Source organism: Ranitomeya variabilis, chromosome 1, assembly GCF_051348905.1.
Source record: "Ranitomeya variabilis isolate aRanVar5 chromosome 1, aRanVar5.hap1, whole genome shotgun sequence".
In the NCBI taxonomy this organism is placed as follows: Eukaryota; Metazoa; Chordata; class Amphibia; order Anura; family Dendrobatidae; genus Ranitomeya; species Ranitomeya variabilis.
This window is the reverse complement of record NC_135232.1, coordinates 242,892,484-242,908,812: the sequence shown is the minus strand read 5'-3', so window position 1 is coordinate 242,908,812 and position 16,329 is coordinate 242,892,484. Positions and strand designations below refer to the sequence as shown.

General features: G+C 41.2%; 1 protein-coding gene across 22 annotated transcripts in view; it reads left to right on the top strand.

Annotated features, from left to right (window-relative positions):
• Positions 1-16,329, top strand: part of RIMBP2 (RIMS binding protein 2) — an 817,544-nt gene that overhangs the window by 742,645 nt on the left and 58,570 nt on the right. For 15 of the 22 annotated variants that reach the window (XR_013223594.1, XM_077293289.1, XM_077293285.1 and 12 more), the window contains one exon: positions 447-512. The exons of the other annotated variants lie outside the window; for them this stretch is intronic. Coding sequence is in view for 14 of the 15 variants with exons in the window: in XM_077293289.1 (XP_077149404.1) it covers positions 447-512 (66 nt within the window). In the remaining variant the exon portion in view is untranslated. The remainder of the gene's footprint in view (positions 1-446; positions 513-16,329) is intronic. 22 annotated transcript variants of the gene reach the window in all.

Sequence of the window (16,329 nt, the reverse complement as noted above, 5' to 3'; positions counted from 1 at the left end):
AAATCATCTGCTTTAATTTGCACCGTTATAATGTTTAATTTTTGCAATTACATTAGAATTTCTTTTTCAAGAAGCTGGCAAAAGTTTGCAGTTTTGTTACCAGAACCAAAAATAGAATTTACAAATGTTCAATGTATTTTTTTTTAATTAATAATGCGTCTCATGATACCTGAGGGTAATTGTTAGACAAGACAAAAATCATAAAACTCCAAAAATTAAGCCTTGAAATCTAAAAACTAATTACTGTCGATGGCCTCCAGATACATGTATATATGTTATTGATACAAACTTGACACATTTAAATTTATTTAATTGCTAGTAAAACAAACATTAAGTTGTCAGCTACCTTTACTTTCCCAGCTGAGCGTTTCTCAATTGAAAGTGGAACTTTGAACAGCTTCATATGTTCTCCTCTTCTTTTATTTGTATGCATTCCTTTCCTGAAGTCAACTGTGAACGTTTCAAAGAGAGCTCTCGCTCTGTACACCGCAGATCCAGAAAGTCTAAACGAGGTCTGTGAAGAAACCCTAACTTTATTCAGTTAATAAACCAGCCGAAATTATTTCACATGTCTAAACATAACTATGTTTCTTGTAAGTAAAACTAACCGGCATATTTTGTCCTTTGAGCTTGCATCATTTGAAGTCATTTTGCTGTTGAACAAATGTTTAACATATGGCCTCACTAATATTTGTACGTGCCGCACCAAGACTTCTTAACTCCGTAAGATCAATATTATTTAATACCTTTCTACTTAACAGTATGAAAACACCTAATTTCTATGAAAATTTAGTGAAGGATTAGAGATAAGTGAGCAATAAAATGCCTGAGTGCTTGTTGCTTGAACCGAGCAATTCCTAATACTCGCATACTCGTTTGAGTAACAAGTATAATGGGAGTCAATGGAAAATCCAAGTTTTTTTCTGGTAGACCCTACAAAGAGGTCTGGGAGCAGTGAAAATGTTCAAATGGATGGGAAAAGTGCTGAATGGAAAGAGAACAGCATGGGGAAGACTCCCGGAAGCATCTCTGACTCCCAAATCACTGCTAAGAACAATTGTGTCACACTTTTACTCCCCTTTAAGGAGTGACAATAAAACATTCCAAACCGATGAGAAATTACATTTTACAGCAATTGTTTTCTGCATAAATTTCAAAAAGGATTTAAAAATAATTATAATTTAAGTCAACCAAAATTGTTTTTTTTTTTTTAATAAAAAAATAGGTGATCAAATACTTATTTCATGCAATAAAATGCAAATTAAGTATGTAAAAATCATACAATGTGATTTTCTGGATTTTATTTTTAGATTCTGTCTCTCACAGTTGAAGTGTACCTACAATATAAATTACAGATCTCTCTATTCTTTGTAGGCAGGAAAACTTACAAAATCGGCAGTGTATGAAATACTTATTTTCCTCACTACGGAATAGTCTGAGTGAGCAATATATTACTGATAATTTTTTAACAAGTTTTTTGAGGCTTATATCACTGAAATCTACCCAAGAATATGTAAAAATCTATGGATGAGCAATATAAAGCCGATACATTTTTAAACAATATTTTGAGGGTTATATACCAACTAAATGTACTCCAGACCACGGAATAGTCTATAATGATGATCTTTATTTTTTATATAGCGCTAACATATTCCTCAGCGCTTTACAGTTTGCACACATTATCATTGCTGTCCCCGATGGGGCTCACAATCTAAATTCCCTATCAGTATGTCTTTGAATTGTGGAGTACCCGGAGGAAACACACGCAAATACGGGGAGAACAAACTCTTTGCAGATGTTGCCCTTGGTGGGATTTGAACCCAGGACTCCAGCGCTGCAAGACTGCAGTGCTAACCACTGAGCCACCATGCTGCCCAAAATTATTTCAGCAATTATTTTAGCAATATAATAACGATAAAATTTTGAACAAGTTTTTTGAGGGTGATATACCACTGAAATGTACACAAGAAGACAAAATACTGTGTGGATGAGCAATATAATATTGATTAATTTTTTAAACAAGTTTTTTGAGGGTTATATTCTAACAAAATTTATTCAAGAACATGTATTACTCCATAGGTGAGCAAAATTTTAAGTATACATTTTTTAACAAGTTTGTTGAGGGTTGTTATAGACCAACGAAATGTGCTCCAGACCACAGAATAGTCTATGGGTGAGCAATATAATACCGATAAATTTTTTAACAAGTTTTTTGAGGGTTAGATACCAAGGAAATGTACTACAGACCACGGAATAGTCTAGATGTGAGCAGTATCATACCAATGAAATTGTGAACAAGTTTTTTGAGGAGTAATGGCTGAGAAATGTAACCCAGAAAACTTTCTAAGCCTTTCTTGAGTGTTATATAAAACAAAAATGTATCCCAGAACACAGAATAGTGTATGGGTAAGAAATGTAAACAAACAAGCAAATTATTTTAAAAGCTTTTTCATAGTGTTATATACCACCAAAATGTGACAGAAGGCAAGTAATACTCTATGGATGAGTAATGTAATCCAGAAATATTTTTCTATGCTTTTTGTAAGTTTTACTTACCACCTTAAGCAACAATAACCATCTTAAACTATATGGATGAGTCATTGAATCCATAAAAAAAGTTAACACAAATATTTTGAAACTGTTCTTCATATAGTTATAGACTCATAAAAGATTTGCAGAAAATGCAAAGCCAGTAAAAAATTATAAGGAGGGTCATCCATAGAACCCTGAAAGGCATCAACTGACTGACCTCATTGAAATATTTTTAAAGTGTAGTTGTTGTACTCATACGCTCATAAAGGCTTTCCACAAAGTGCAAAGCAAGAAAAAAATTATAAGGACAGTCATCCATAGACCACTAAAAGGCAACAACTTGCAGGACTGACTGTAATATTTTTAGAGTAGTTGCTGTACTTCTACACTCCTAAAGGCCTTTCACAAAGTGCAAAGCCAGTAAAAAATTATGTTTTAGTGTAATACAGTAATCCTCTTCAGGTGCCACTTTTTCTCTTTCCTCTTCAGGCTGGGGGAGACTGCCTTCACCTGCTTTCTGGAGCCTGATTCCCATGTGTCTGGGCTGTAAGTGACCCGGCTTCAGGTAGTGCCGGAACCCCCTACATATAGAAATGGGCAACAGCCCCCTGTGTCACCTGCACCTTCAGCTGCTCACTCATAAGAGGTGGGACAGTACGATTTCTTGAGGGTGAAAGTAGCCCTGTCTTGAGCCGCCTCAAGGAGCTTCTCCCAGGCCCGTTCATTCCTCAACAAGTGTTCATCATGCTCCCTTCCTTCTGGGATCACACCCACTGCATATCAGCAATGTTGCCCCTCCGTTTTGAGTGTGATCTTAGTTCTAGCTGTCAGCTCTTGCAGCCTTCGAAGCAAGTGTTCCGTCTCTACTGTCCAATGGTTGAACGAGATGTGATGATGGGTCAAAAACTATTCAATGGACCCCCTTCTCATCTGACGGTCGTAAGTAACTACCACCCCCCACAATGCAAACTCTTCATACCTTATGGCTAGCGGGCTTGATTATAATTGTCCAGACCTTGTCCTGGCTCATATTTATATTAGTTTTATAGATCACAAAAATGTACCCAGACCACATAATACGGTATTGCTGAGAAATGTAACCCTACAAAAAATGTTAATACTTTTTCTCCATTTTGGAGGTCACCGAAGTGTGTCCAGAATATGTAATACTGTATGGCTGAGAACTGTAACCTTACAACATTTTTAAATGCTTTTTCTCAGTTTTAGAGATTCCAAAAATGTACCCAGACCATGTAATATTGTATGGCTGAGAAATGTAACCCTACAACATTTTTAAAAGCTTTTTATCAGTTTTATAGATGACAAAAATGTATCCAGACCATGTAATATTGCATGACTGAGAAATGTAGCCCTACAAAAATTTGAAATGCTTTTTCTCAGTTTTAGAGGTCACAGAAATGTACCCAGACCATGTGTCAGGATTCCTGACCGCTGCCACCAATTTGTCACGATTCACACCGTGACCGTCACCCCTACGTCGCGGATCAGGGTGACTTTAGGCCAACAGATGGCTATCACAGGTGCAGGGGGCTTATCTTAGTTATCCCTCCACTGCTACAATGTGATAAAAAAACACACACAAGGCTATTGACCTTTTAGTTTACAGCAGGGGCTTATTTTAGGTATCCCACTGCTCTTCAATATACCATGAACTGCAGGGATCTATGAATATCCCGCTTACAGTTTGACTTAAACCTTGCAGCTCTCTGGTGCCCCCCTTACTGTCAGGTAAGATTAGGTACTGCACCTAGGGTAATTAGTCGCCAGAAAGGCTGCCTGCTATGTACTGGCTATTGGGCACACTGCAGTGACGCGATAAACTACTCCCACTCAGGCAGGAACAATAATTATCAACGCCGCAGTCGCTAGAACAACACCCAAAGGCCTGCACGGTAAGCTGCCACCAGCTTTGATTAAATGGGTCCGAAGCTAACCCAACACAGTAGCGTAATTCCCTTCAAGAGACAGGGTACGTTTTAGAGCAGGAGAACGAATCTAGTATTAATTATTATACTCCATAAAGTTTAGGCAGTGCTTTATCAAAATATTTTACAAAGATGTTACAAAAAGAGACAACTGCAAATATGTACAAGGTAATTATAACATAAAGGGATTAAAGGAGAAAAGATAACACTCACATGTTCTCAGAGCATTGCAGGCAACCAGGCTAGTGGAGTTCCCATACGTCCCAGTGCATTAGGACTTGCTCAGGGCTCTTCAGGTAAAAAAACTGAACTGACTGCTGGAAGCCTGCCAGAAACTTATAACCTGCAGCCTGTGACATCACAGAAAGGGCTGGCTTATCCAGACCCTCCTCTCTCTTCAGTCTGAGTAATTCAACCTTAAATTTGTCTAATTTCTATAACTCCGCTACAAAACATGTCATAGTCCTAACATACCCAGCATTCATCTCGTATTAACGTTGGCATTCTAATGAGATCAAATATGTCCTATGTGTGATGCCTAATTACAGAGAAATCCCTACTTCTTTACCAGATGGAGTTAGAAGCCCGTGTTTAGAGTGGCAGATAGATCCACCGAGGGAGATTAAGAATATATATTTTCGTGTTCCTAACTTAAATGGTTTGCCTAATATCTTACAAAAACAGAACAAAGGACTTTCATGGATTCTGGAAGCTTCTCTACCAGTTTAAGCTGGTCACTTTCCACTGCAGGGATGCCGGTCGTAAATACCTTGGCGAGGGGGATGAGAGGCTTGGGAGCTGAAAGTCAGGAATTTGCAGCTACAAGCCATAAAAGCTGTTGCAGAATCACTCCAAGAAGGGGGGCTTAGCCCACAGCATGCTAGCAAGAGAAACTAAACTTATATGATATTTCATACCATATCGTGACACCATGTAATACTGTATGGCTGAAAACCATACCCTTACAATATATTTAGACACCTTTTTCTCAGTTTTATAGATTGCAAAAATGTACTCAGATCACATAATATTGTATCACTGAGAAATGTAACCCTATAAAATTTGTAAACTCTTTTTCTCAGTGTTATAGATCACAGAAATGTACTCCATACTGCATATTGTATGGGTGAGAAATGTAACCCTTTTCTGACATTGAGCATAATGGTACACCGATGCCGGACTCCCCCTGCATAGATCAACTGTCAAAGTGAGGGCTCAGTGCCGAAGTCCGTACCTTTCTGGGCACAGGACAGCTGTTCTATACAGCTGACATGTGCCTGCAGCAGCCGCTGGTGGAATTGCAATCCACCCGTTGCTGTTAACTAGTTAAATGCCACTGTCAATCTCTGACAGCGGCATTTAACTCGCGATCGTGGGTCACCGATGGGTCGGCATGACAACCAAAGGTCTCCAGTAGATGATGATTACAAGGCAATGGATTGAGTGTAAAGAGCAAAACAGGTAATGCTACTAGGTGTTGGTAATCTGCACTAGACAGTAACCCCTATAAGGCTATGTGCACACGTTGCAGATTCTCCTGCGGATTTTTCTGCACTAAAAACCGCAGATCTTGGCAGAAAACGCAGGTGCGGTTTTTGGTGCGTTTTGGTGCGTTTTTGGTGCTTTTTTTGTTGCGGTTTTTAGTGCGGTTTTTAATGCGTTTTTCCCTGCAGATTGTCTGTGTTTTTGACACAAATAAAGCTTGAACTGCAGTGGGAAAAAAAAAAAACACATGATGTAATTTCCGTGTCCAACCCCTTCTTCTTTCATCCTCCATTTTGTGAAAACATCAAAATGAGATGCGCCAATTCCGGCACTTAACCCCTCTCTTCCCACTCCCGTGTAGCGGTGGGATATGGGGTAATGAGGGGTTAATGTCACCTTGCTATTGTAAGGTGGCATTAAGCCCGGTTAATAATGGAGAGGCGTCAATAAGACGCCTATCCATTATTAATCCTATTAAAAGGTTAAAAATATATATAGGGGGACCCAAAAAAAAATTGCGTAGGGTCCCCCTATATTTTTAGGCCAGAAAGGCTAGGCAGACAGCTGTGGGCCAATATTTGTGGCCTGGGAAGGGGTTAAAATACCCCTGGCTGTTCCCAGGCCATGAATATTAAGCCCACAGCTGTCTGCGTAGCCTTTCTGGCTCTCAAATATAGGGAGAGCCCCCCCAAAAAAGTGTTGGGGGTCCCCCTATATTTTTAGGCCAGAAAGGCTACGCAGACAGCTGTGGGCTTATATTCATAACCTAGGAAAGGGGCCATGGTTATATGCCCCCCCCCCGGCTACAAATAGAAGCCCGCAGCCGCCCCAGAAAAGGCGCATCTAAAAGATGTGCCAATTCCGGCACTTAGCCCCTCTCTTCCCACTCCCGTGTAGCGGTGGGATATGGGGTAATGAGGGGTTAATGCCACCTTGCTATTGTAAGGTGGCATTAAGCCCGGTTAATAACGGAGAGGCGTCAATAAGATGCCTATCCATTATTAATCCTATTAAAGGGTTAAAAAAACACAGACACTAGAAAAAAATATTTTAATGAAATAAAGACACCCACTTTTTGACAAACCCTTTATTATACGCTCAATCCATCTGAAGACCCTCGACCGGAAAAAAGAAATAAAAAAAACAAACCAAATTCATACTCCCTGGCCCTGTCCGCAGAAATCCAACGAGTGTCCCATGACGATCTGCCATGGAGAGCAGACACATCCAGAGATGTGTCTGCTCTCCACGGCTGCAGCAACACACTGACAGGAGCTCCGGCTCCTGTCGGTGTGTAACTGCGCATGCGCGAGAGTTTACCGGCGTTCATTGACCCTGGTACTCTCGCTTTACGGCAGTGCTGGGTGGGAAAGTTCACACGCAGCTCTAATGCCGTAAATAGAGACGCCGGAGCCACTGAACTCCGGTAAAGTATGCGATACACTGCCAGGAGCTTCGCTCCTGGTAGTGTATCACCTGAGAGCAAGCGATCGGCGTGGGACACTCGGTATTGGATTCTGTGGACAGGGAGTATGGATTTGGTTTATTTCTTTTGGACTTTTTCCCTAGGGGACCGAGGGCTTCGCCTACCAGTGTGCTGTAGGGTGAGTATATACTCTATGTTATATGTTGTATGTAATGTCTGTCATGTATGTTACATGTATTGTATGTGTATTGTATGTGTATGTGTATTAATGACAATTGTGCTAAGTCGCCGGACACAGGGACAACTCTCCCATCCTAATATCAGATGGGAGTAGTAGTAATCCCATACGGCGACTTAGCACAATTGGGTGGCACTATCGTCGCGTGGGGACACACACACACACACACACAGACAGACGCATACACACAGACTTCACACACATACACACACACATTCACATACATGCCTCCATGCTGACGGTCACACTCCGCCCACGCACTTCCGCCCGCTTCCCCGCACTTCCTGCTGCAGCGGTTTCTACACCAAAACCACAGAAAACCCGCAGATATTTTTTCTTCTGCGGGTTTTACTGCGGGTTTGACCCTCTCAATGGAGGTCTATGGGTGCAGAACCGCTGCAGTTCCGCACAAAGAAGTGACATGCTGCGGAATGTAAACTGCTGCATTTCTGCGCGGTTTTTCCCACAGCATGTGCACAGCGGTTTGCGGTTTCCATAGGTTTACATGTTATTGTAAACGCAATGGAAACTGCAGCGGACCCGCAGCGGCAAAATCGCTGTGGTTCCGTGGTAAAAACCGCAACGTGTGAACATGGCCTTAAGCAACGGAAATATATGAACCAGACATAGCTCAATGATGCAGACTATGTGCCATTATAGTTGGTAGAACCACACTGTCCAGCACCTCAATGTATGTTTTGCATATAGCTTCATCAAGGAGTACTGAGGCAATGTTCATTTGGGTATATATAGGTTTATTCCCTAACAAATCACCTGTAGTCAATTGAAAAGTGCCACCCTTTGTTCATCCAGATCACCCCGGATGACGGGGAGGAAGGAATTAGGGTGGCAGCACGTGGTAACCAGCCATCATCCATTATCCCCTGTGGTCGCCGCACTGGAGACTACTGCAGAGGTGTGCACGCACCCACAGTGAATCCACCAACACCATATTGTTACCTGGCACCAGAACTGGCAAAAAATGAAGCAGGGCTAAAAAATATATAACATGTATTACATTTGTACGTTTATACATATTGTCAAGTTTGTCCATATTAAATCTTCAATGACAAAAGGGATAACAGAATGGTTATAACAAACAGGTATGATAAGATGTTATAGATCAGTGATTTTCAACCTTTTTTGAGCCGCGGCACACTTTTTATACTTAAAAAATCCCGGGGCACACCACCAACCAAATGGCACAAAATGACACTAAAACAATACATATTCTACATATAGTTAATAATATAGACTCTAAATGTATTTATACTCACTCAGTGTGAAATCTGGGCCTGTTTCGATAAACACAAAAGGGATATCCTGGCAGGAATGGTGGAAAGACACACACGAAGCTCTTCCTCAACAGTTCTCAGTCTCTCCCTGTTTTTAGTTTTTATCGCAGTCAAGCTTGAGAAGCCCAGCTCACATAGATATGTGGTCGAAAATGGGAGCAATGTCAAAATAGCTTTGTTGGCCAGAATGGGGAACTCCTTGGCAACAGATAACCAAAAACTGTCCAAAGGAAGATCAGCAAACTTTAGCTTTAAACCGCGATCTTGCTTCAGTTCAATGAGTTCCTCTTGCTCCTTTAAAGTCATGTCCTTTCCAGCAACGGATAATGAGCTGTATGGGTCCCTAACCCAGTCAAGGCATTCTGTGAAGGTTGAAGAGAAATAAAATGATAACTTCTCCTCAAGAGTTTTCAAAAGTCTGCCAATCACCTCGCACATTGCAGCAGTGTTGTCATCATGCAGTTTCTCGGTGAGCGGGAACATCTGAAGGTTGCCACCCTGCACATGTTGCTGCCAGAGCTGCAACTTTAAACGGAATCCGTTCATTTTATCAGTGCTTGTAAGCAGGTTTTCATTTCGGCCTTGCATCCGTGTGTTTAGTTCATTCAGATATTGAAATATATCAGCCAGGTATGCCAGCTTTGCACACCACTCATCACTTGCAAGCAGCTTTAAATAATCGGACCTCTCGTTTGTCAGAAATATTTTAAGTTCCTCTCGCAACTCATTCACACGGGCCAGCACTTTGCCGCGTGACAGCCACCTGACCTCCGTGTGGAGCAATAAGATTTTATGTTCCGCTCCCATTTCTGTACACAAAGACGCAAATAAGCGACATCTCAAAGGTCGCGTCTTCACAAAGTTCACTATGCGCACAACATCATCCAACACGGGAGCTAGATCTGCTGGTAAGGTCTTTGCAACGAGGGCCTCACGGTGCAAGAAACAGTGGGTAACAAGAACATCTGGGTTTCTTTCTTTAACCCTACTTACAAAGCCTTTGATGCGCCCGACCTTGGCTGCGGCTCCATCAGTGCAGACACCTGTGCAGTTTTCCCATGTTAGCCCACTTTTATCAAGATATTCCGATGTGACCTGGAATATTACCTCTCCCGTTGATTTTTCTGGCAGTGCCTTGCAAAATAGGAAGTTTTCTCTAATGGCTTCTCCATCCACAAAACGCACATTGGCCAACAGCTGACAATGTCCACTGATATCCGTCGACTCATCAAGTTGCAAGGCAAATTTCTTACTGATCCGCACCTTTTCCAAAACAACTGTTTCAATGTCCGCAGACATGTCATCAATCCGTCTGGCAATTGTTTTATCAGAGAGAGGCACTTTAGCTATCTCTTTGGCTGCGTCAGGGCCAAGCATCTCATTTACAATAGCTTTACAAGCTGGCAGTATTAATGTTTCTGCCACAGTGTGTGACTTTTTTGATTTAGCTATGAGTTCAGCAACAATGTAGCTAGCTTTGAGGGCTCTCTCATTTACCTTTGTGTTTTTTCTCAAAAAAGTTGCCCCTTTCTCATTGTTTGTACGTAAGCGTACAAAATACTCCATCGGCTTGTTTTGAACGGAAGGGTGTTTCGTTTGGAGATAGAGTTTAAGCTTGCTTGGCACCATGGCGCTATTGGATAGCTTCTCACCACACACCAAGCACAGTGGTGTTGGTGCTTTCGCATCCCCAGTGAAAGTAAATCCAAATGAAAGATAGCTTTCACTGTATTGCCTTGAGCTCACCGTCTTGTCTTTTTTCTTTTGTCGACCTCTCATACTAGGGCCTTCATCTGGGTTAGAATTGTGTCCAGGGTCCTGTTCGGCATTTGCCTTTTCCATTCTCAAATACTTCTCCATCACTGCTGAGATAGTGTGCGCAGCCACACACTAAAATAGAAGAGTATTACATTATCTGCCACACTTAAAGGACCTCTGCCAGGTACTAAAAGTACCAGCTCATATGCTGAGTATTCTGCCAACAGTTCATATACTCAGGCAAAAGCTCATATAGTCAGCAACAGCTGATTAACTGTTAATGAGCTGTTGCTGACTTAATGATTATACACAGCATTATTGGCGGGCATTACCTTGGCGGCGGGCAAATGCGAGAGTCTCTCCGCTCTCAGGATGACGCGCCGGCCTCGGTGACGTCATTAGGTCGCGCGAGCGTTCAAAGCTCGCGCATGTGTTATTCCGTGACTGCGCATCGCTGTGCATTGCCGGGGAACAAAACAAAGGGGGCACCATAGTTTGGGGAACTTTCCCCGCGGCACACCCGACCATGTGTCGTGGCACACTAGTGTGCCGCGGAACACTGGTTTGAAATCACTGTTATAGATGATAGTAAATAGTACATAGGGAAACCATTTAGTTGCTAATAAACCCACAAATTGAACTTGAAATGGTACAAACACATACAATTAAAATAGGACATACAAATTATATACAGCAAATATGATAGTAAGACCCCCATAGCTACGACCCCATAAACTGCAGTGCATAAGGTTCTAAAGAAAGGAAGCAAAACTAACTAGATCATTAAGGCCTATGGGGGACTTGTGACATTTATACTGATTGTATCAAAAAGATTTTTTTTAATGAATTCTGAAAAAACCTTTTTTTATAGATATCATGGAGTTGGACCTTCCTTCGTGATCCATTAAGGCCTCTTGGTTTAACAGTATCAAATGTGGTGATCCATTTGATCTCCCTTTGATGCAGCATTGTAACAAAGTCACCACCCCTAGGCCCAAAATGAACCTTATCTACAGTGCCTTGCGAAAGTATTCGCCTCCCTGGAACTTTTCAACCTTTTCCCACATATCATGCTTCAAACATAAAGATACCAAATGTAAATTTTTGATGAAGAATCAAAACAAGTGGAACCCAATTGTGAAGTTAAACAAAAATTTATTGATCATTTTATATTTTTGTGGAAATTCAAAAACTGAACAGTGGGGCGTGCAATATTATTCGGCCCCTTTACTTTCAGTGCAGCAAACTCACTCCAGATGGATCTCTGAGTGATCCAATGTTGTCCTAAATGTCTAAGGATGATAAATATAATCCACCTGTGTGTAATTAAGTCTCTGTATAAATGCACCTGCTCTGTGATAGTCTCAGGGTTCTGTTTGAAGCACAGAGAGCATCATGAAGACCAGGGAACACAACAGGCAGGTCCGTGATACTGTTGTGGAGAAGTTTAAAGCTGGATTTGGATAGAAAATGATTTCCAAAACTTTAAACATCCCAAGGATCACTGTGCAAGCAATCATATTGAAATGGAAGGAGTATAATACCACTGCAAATCTACCAAGACCAGGCCATCCCTCTAAGCTTTCATCTCAAACAAGGAGAAGACTGAACAGAGATGCAGCAAGAGGCCATGATCACTCTGAATGAACTACAGAGATCTACAGTTGAGGTGGGACAGTCTGTCCATAGGACAACAATCAGTCGTACACTGCACAAATCTGGCCTTTATGGAAGAGTGGCAAAAAGAAAGCCATTTCTCAAAGATATGAAAAAAAAGTTTTGTTTAAAATTTGCAACAAGCTACCTAATGAAACCAAAATCGAACTTTTTGGCAACAATGCCAAACGATATGTTTGGTGTAAAGGCAAAACAGCTCATCACCCTGAACACACCATCCCCACTGTCAAACATGGTGGTGGCAGCATCATGGTTTGGGCCTGCTTTTCTTCAGCAGGGACAGGGAAGATGGTTAAAATTGATGGGAAGATGGATGTCCTGCAGGACAGCATAGAGGGGGGCAGGACTTTTTGTCCCTCTGTTATCAGCACACAATCTCCTCATACAAGCAAGTCCCCTGATGACTTGAGCTTGGAAGAAACGTGTTGGGACAACTTAGGGAGAGTGCAGGGCATATGTTTACAGGGGTAGATGTGGACTGCCCTTGTAAGGGCAGGAGCTTGGGGGATAGCCTATTGTAGCCCCATAGGGATCGACATAGGGATTGTCATCTCTCCATGAACCGGATGTCTGTCTGATCAAAGTAAATCCGGAGCTCCGATGCCTGCCTTATGGAATTGGTGAGACCGTTCCTTTCTGTTTAATAGTACAGTAAGCATATTTTACAGTACATGCTGATTACTGTCTATTGTTTCTATATGCGTCTGGTTGTATAGGGTCAGTTGCTGTCTTATATATTGTTGCACAGCTTCTTTTGGAACCTTATCTCAGATTGATTCAGCATATATTGTCGGAAACTTTTAATCCTGTTTAGGGCGTGTCATCTTTCAAGGTCCATTTTATATGGCGGTGACATGGCCCTGTATTAAGTGTTGACTTGGGTGACTTATTTTTATCTGCTTTTGTATATTAAAAGTTATGTTTTATTTTTTCCACTTTTTACTTTTTTTGTTACTCGTTAGTGGGATCATCTGCAGGACTCACACTCTATATGCAGATTCTGCTTTGTTAAGAAGATGGATGGAGCCAAATACAGGACCATTTTTGAAGAAAACCTGTTTTAGTCTGCAAAAGACCTGAGACTGGGACGGAGATTTGTCTTCCAACAAGACAATGATCCCAAACATAAAGCAAAATCTACAATGGAATGGTTCACAAATAAACGTATCCAGGTGTTAGAATGGCCAAGTCAAAGTCCAGACCTCAATCCAATCGAGAATCTGTGGAAAGAGCTGAAAACTGCTGTTCACAAACGATCTCCATCAATCCTCACTGAGCTCTAGCTGTTTGCCAAGGAAGAATGGGCAAGAATTTCAGTCTCTCGATGTACAAAACTGATAGACATACCCCAAGCGACTTGCAGTTGTAATCGCAGCAAAAGGTGGCACAACAAAGTATTAAGTTAAAGGGGCCGAATAATATTGCATGCCCCACTTTTCAGTTTTTGATTTTCCACAAAAATTTAAAATAACCAATAAATTTTGTTCAACTTCACAATTGTTTTCCAGTTGTTGTTGATTCTTCACCAAAATTTACATTTGGTATCTTTATGTTTGAAGCATGATATGTGGGAAAAGGTTGAAAAGTTCCAGGGAGCCGAATACTTTCGAAAGGCACTGTATAATCTGAACCTTATCTATATCCCGAAATTGTAGCAGCCACCAATTGCAGTCATGGTATTCGTATTCTTTAAAGTGCTTGGGAATGTTTTTTAATTTTAACAATTTATCTGTTTCCACAATTTTAGCAACATTTTTTATATCTCTGATATGTTCCAAAAATCTAACTCCGAACTCAGGTAAACTCTGTATATACCCACTGGAACACTGCCTCAGTACCCTCTGACAAAGCTGCAAGCGAAACGTGTTTTAGGTTGCTCTGCAGAGCGGTTCTTCCAACTATAACGGCACATGGTATGTATCATTGAGCTATGTCTCGTTAATATATTTCCGCTGCTTTATAGGGGTTACTGCCTAGTGCAGATTACTAACACCTAGTAGCATTATCTGTTTTGCTCTTTACACTCACTCCATTGCCTTGTAATCATCTTGAACATGGCTATGTACTTGTGTATTTAGTATACTGGATGTAATAATTTGTCTGAATCACGCTGCCTTAACTGTTTTTAAGGGTTTTTTATGGGCTTGTTTGTAATGTCCTTTTTCTTACTGTGTAATTTTTTTTGTAATAAAGATTATTGCTTGTTTAATTGTGATAACATTTCAATTTATACTTGACATATTTTACATAAGTGGCGGTACTGGTCTAAATTAATTCTTATAGTGGTTACCCCCAAATGATATTATTTTTGATGCACTATGGGTCTGCAAATCCTTTTCATTGTATTAATTATAAAATAAAATAACCTATCACTTAATGCTCAGATTAAAAGGAATCTATCACCAGGGTTTTTACACTTAATGTGAGAGCAACATATTGTAGAGACTGTGACCCTCATTCCGGTGATGTATCACTTACTGGGCTGCTTGCTGGAGATTTGATAACATCACCGTTTTATCAGCAGAAAATTATCACTAGATGACTAGTAAATCCGCTTCAATGTAGTCCCCCATATTCATGAGTTTTGTATAACTCCACACCCACCACTGTTTGACAACTTTCTGCCGAAAAGCATTACTGCGCATGCGCCGTCGCACTATGTCCCAGAACACAGAGAATTACTTCCGGAACATAGTGCGCCGGCGCATGCGCAGTAATGCTTTTCAGCTTTGCCCGCAGATGGGCAAAGCATACGTGCACAACCGAAGATTGCATTGTGCACGCGCCAACTATGGAGGACACGTACTCCAATTCAGGAAAATATTGCTGACAGCAGGGAATGATGGGGTGAAGGAAAAAAGAAGAAACACCGCCCATCGGACCGAAAACAGTGCATTAACATAGCCCGCCAAAATCAGGTGACAGAGTCCCTTTAATGTTTGCCAGAGCAGTATGTGTATAGTGTACAGTTAAATCCATTACTGTAATGTTGTATGTGATCAAAGTCATTAATTCCACATGTTGTCTATCCGGACCAGAACACCATGATATCATGCCATCAAGATCTTGTTTCTGCAAAAAGTGACAGACATTGTTGCCTCACTGCTTTTACCCAGCTCTAAATAAACTAAATTGTGCCCCAAAGCGGTAATAAATACATCCCAGTATATCAGTTTTGTGCCTCCCACAACTCACACCATACTCTTTTATTTCTCAACTGCTATAGTTCCCCCTCTATGCCCTTATGCAGTAATAAAGCCCTTTATAACCCCTTAACCCCCAGAGCTTTTTCCGGTTTTGCATTTTGGTTTTTCACTCCCCTCCTTCCCAGAGCCATAACTTTTTTATTTTTCTCTCAATATGGCCATGTGAGGGCATATTTTTTGTGGGACAAGTTGTACAGTTTTGAATGACACCATTGGTTTTACCATGCCGTGTACTAGAAAACGGGAAAAAAATTCCAAGTGCCGTGAAATTGCAAAAAAAGTGCAATTCCACACTTGTGTTTTGTTTGGCTTTTTTGCTAGGTTCACTAAGTGCTGAAACTGACCTGCCAATTTGATTCTCCAGGTCATTACGAGTATATAGACATCAAACATGTCTAGGCTCTTTTTTATCTAAGTAGTAGTGTTGAGCATTCCGATACCGCAAGTATCGGGTATCGGCCGATACTTGCGGTATCGGAATTCCGATACCGAGTTCCGATATTTTTGTGGTATGGGAAATCGGAATCAGAAGTTCCCAGTGTATGGTTCCCAGGGTCTGGAGGAGAGGAGACTCTCCTTCATGCCCTGGGAACCATATTCATGTAAAAAATAAAGAATTAAAATAAAAAATATGGATATACTCACCCATCCGGCGGCCCCTGGACCTTACCGATTGTAACCGGCAGCCTCCATTCCTAAGAATGAGGAGTTTAGGACCCTTGATGACGTCGCGGCTTGTGATTGGTCGCGTGAGCGGTCACATGAG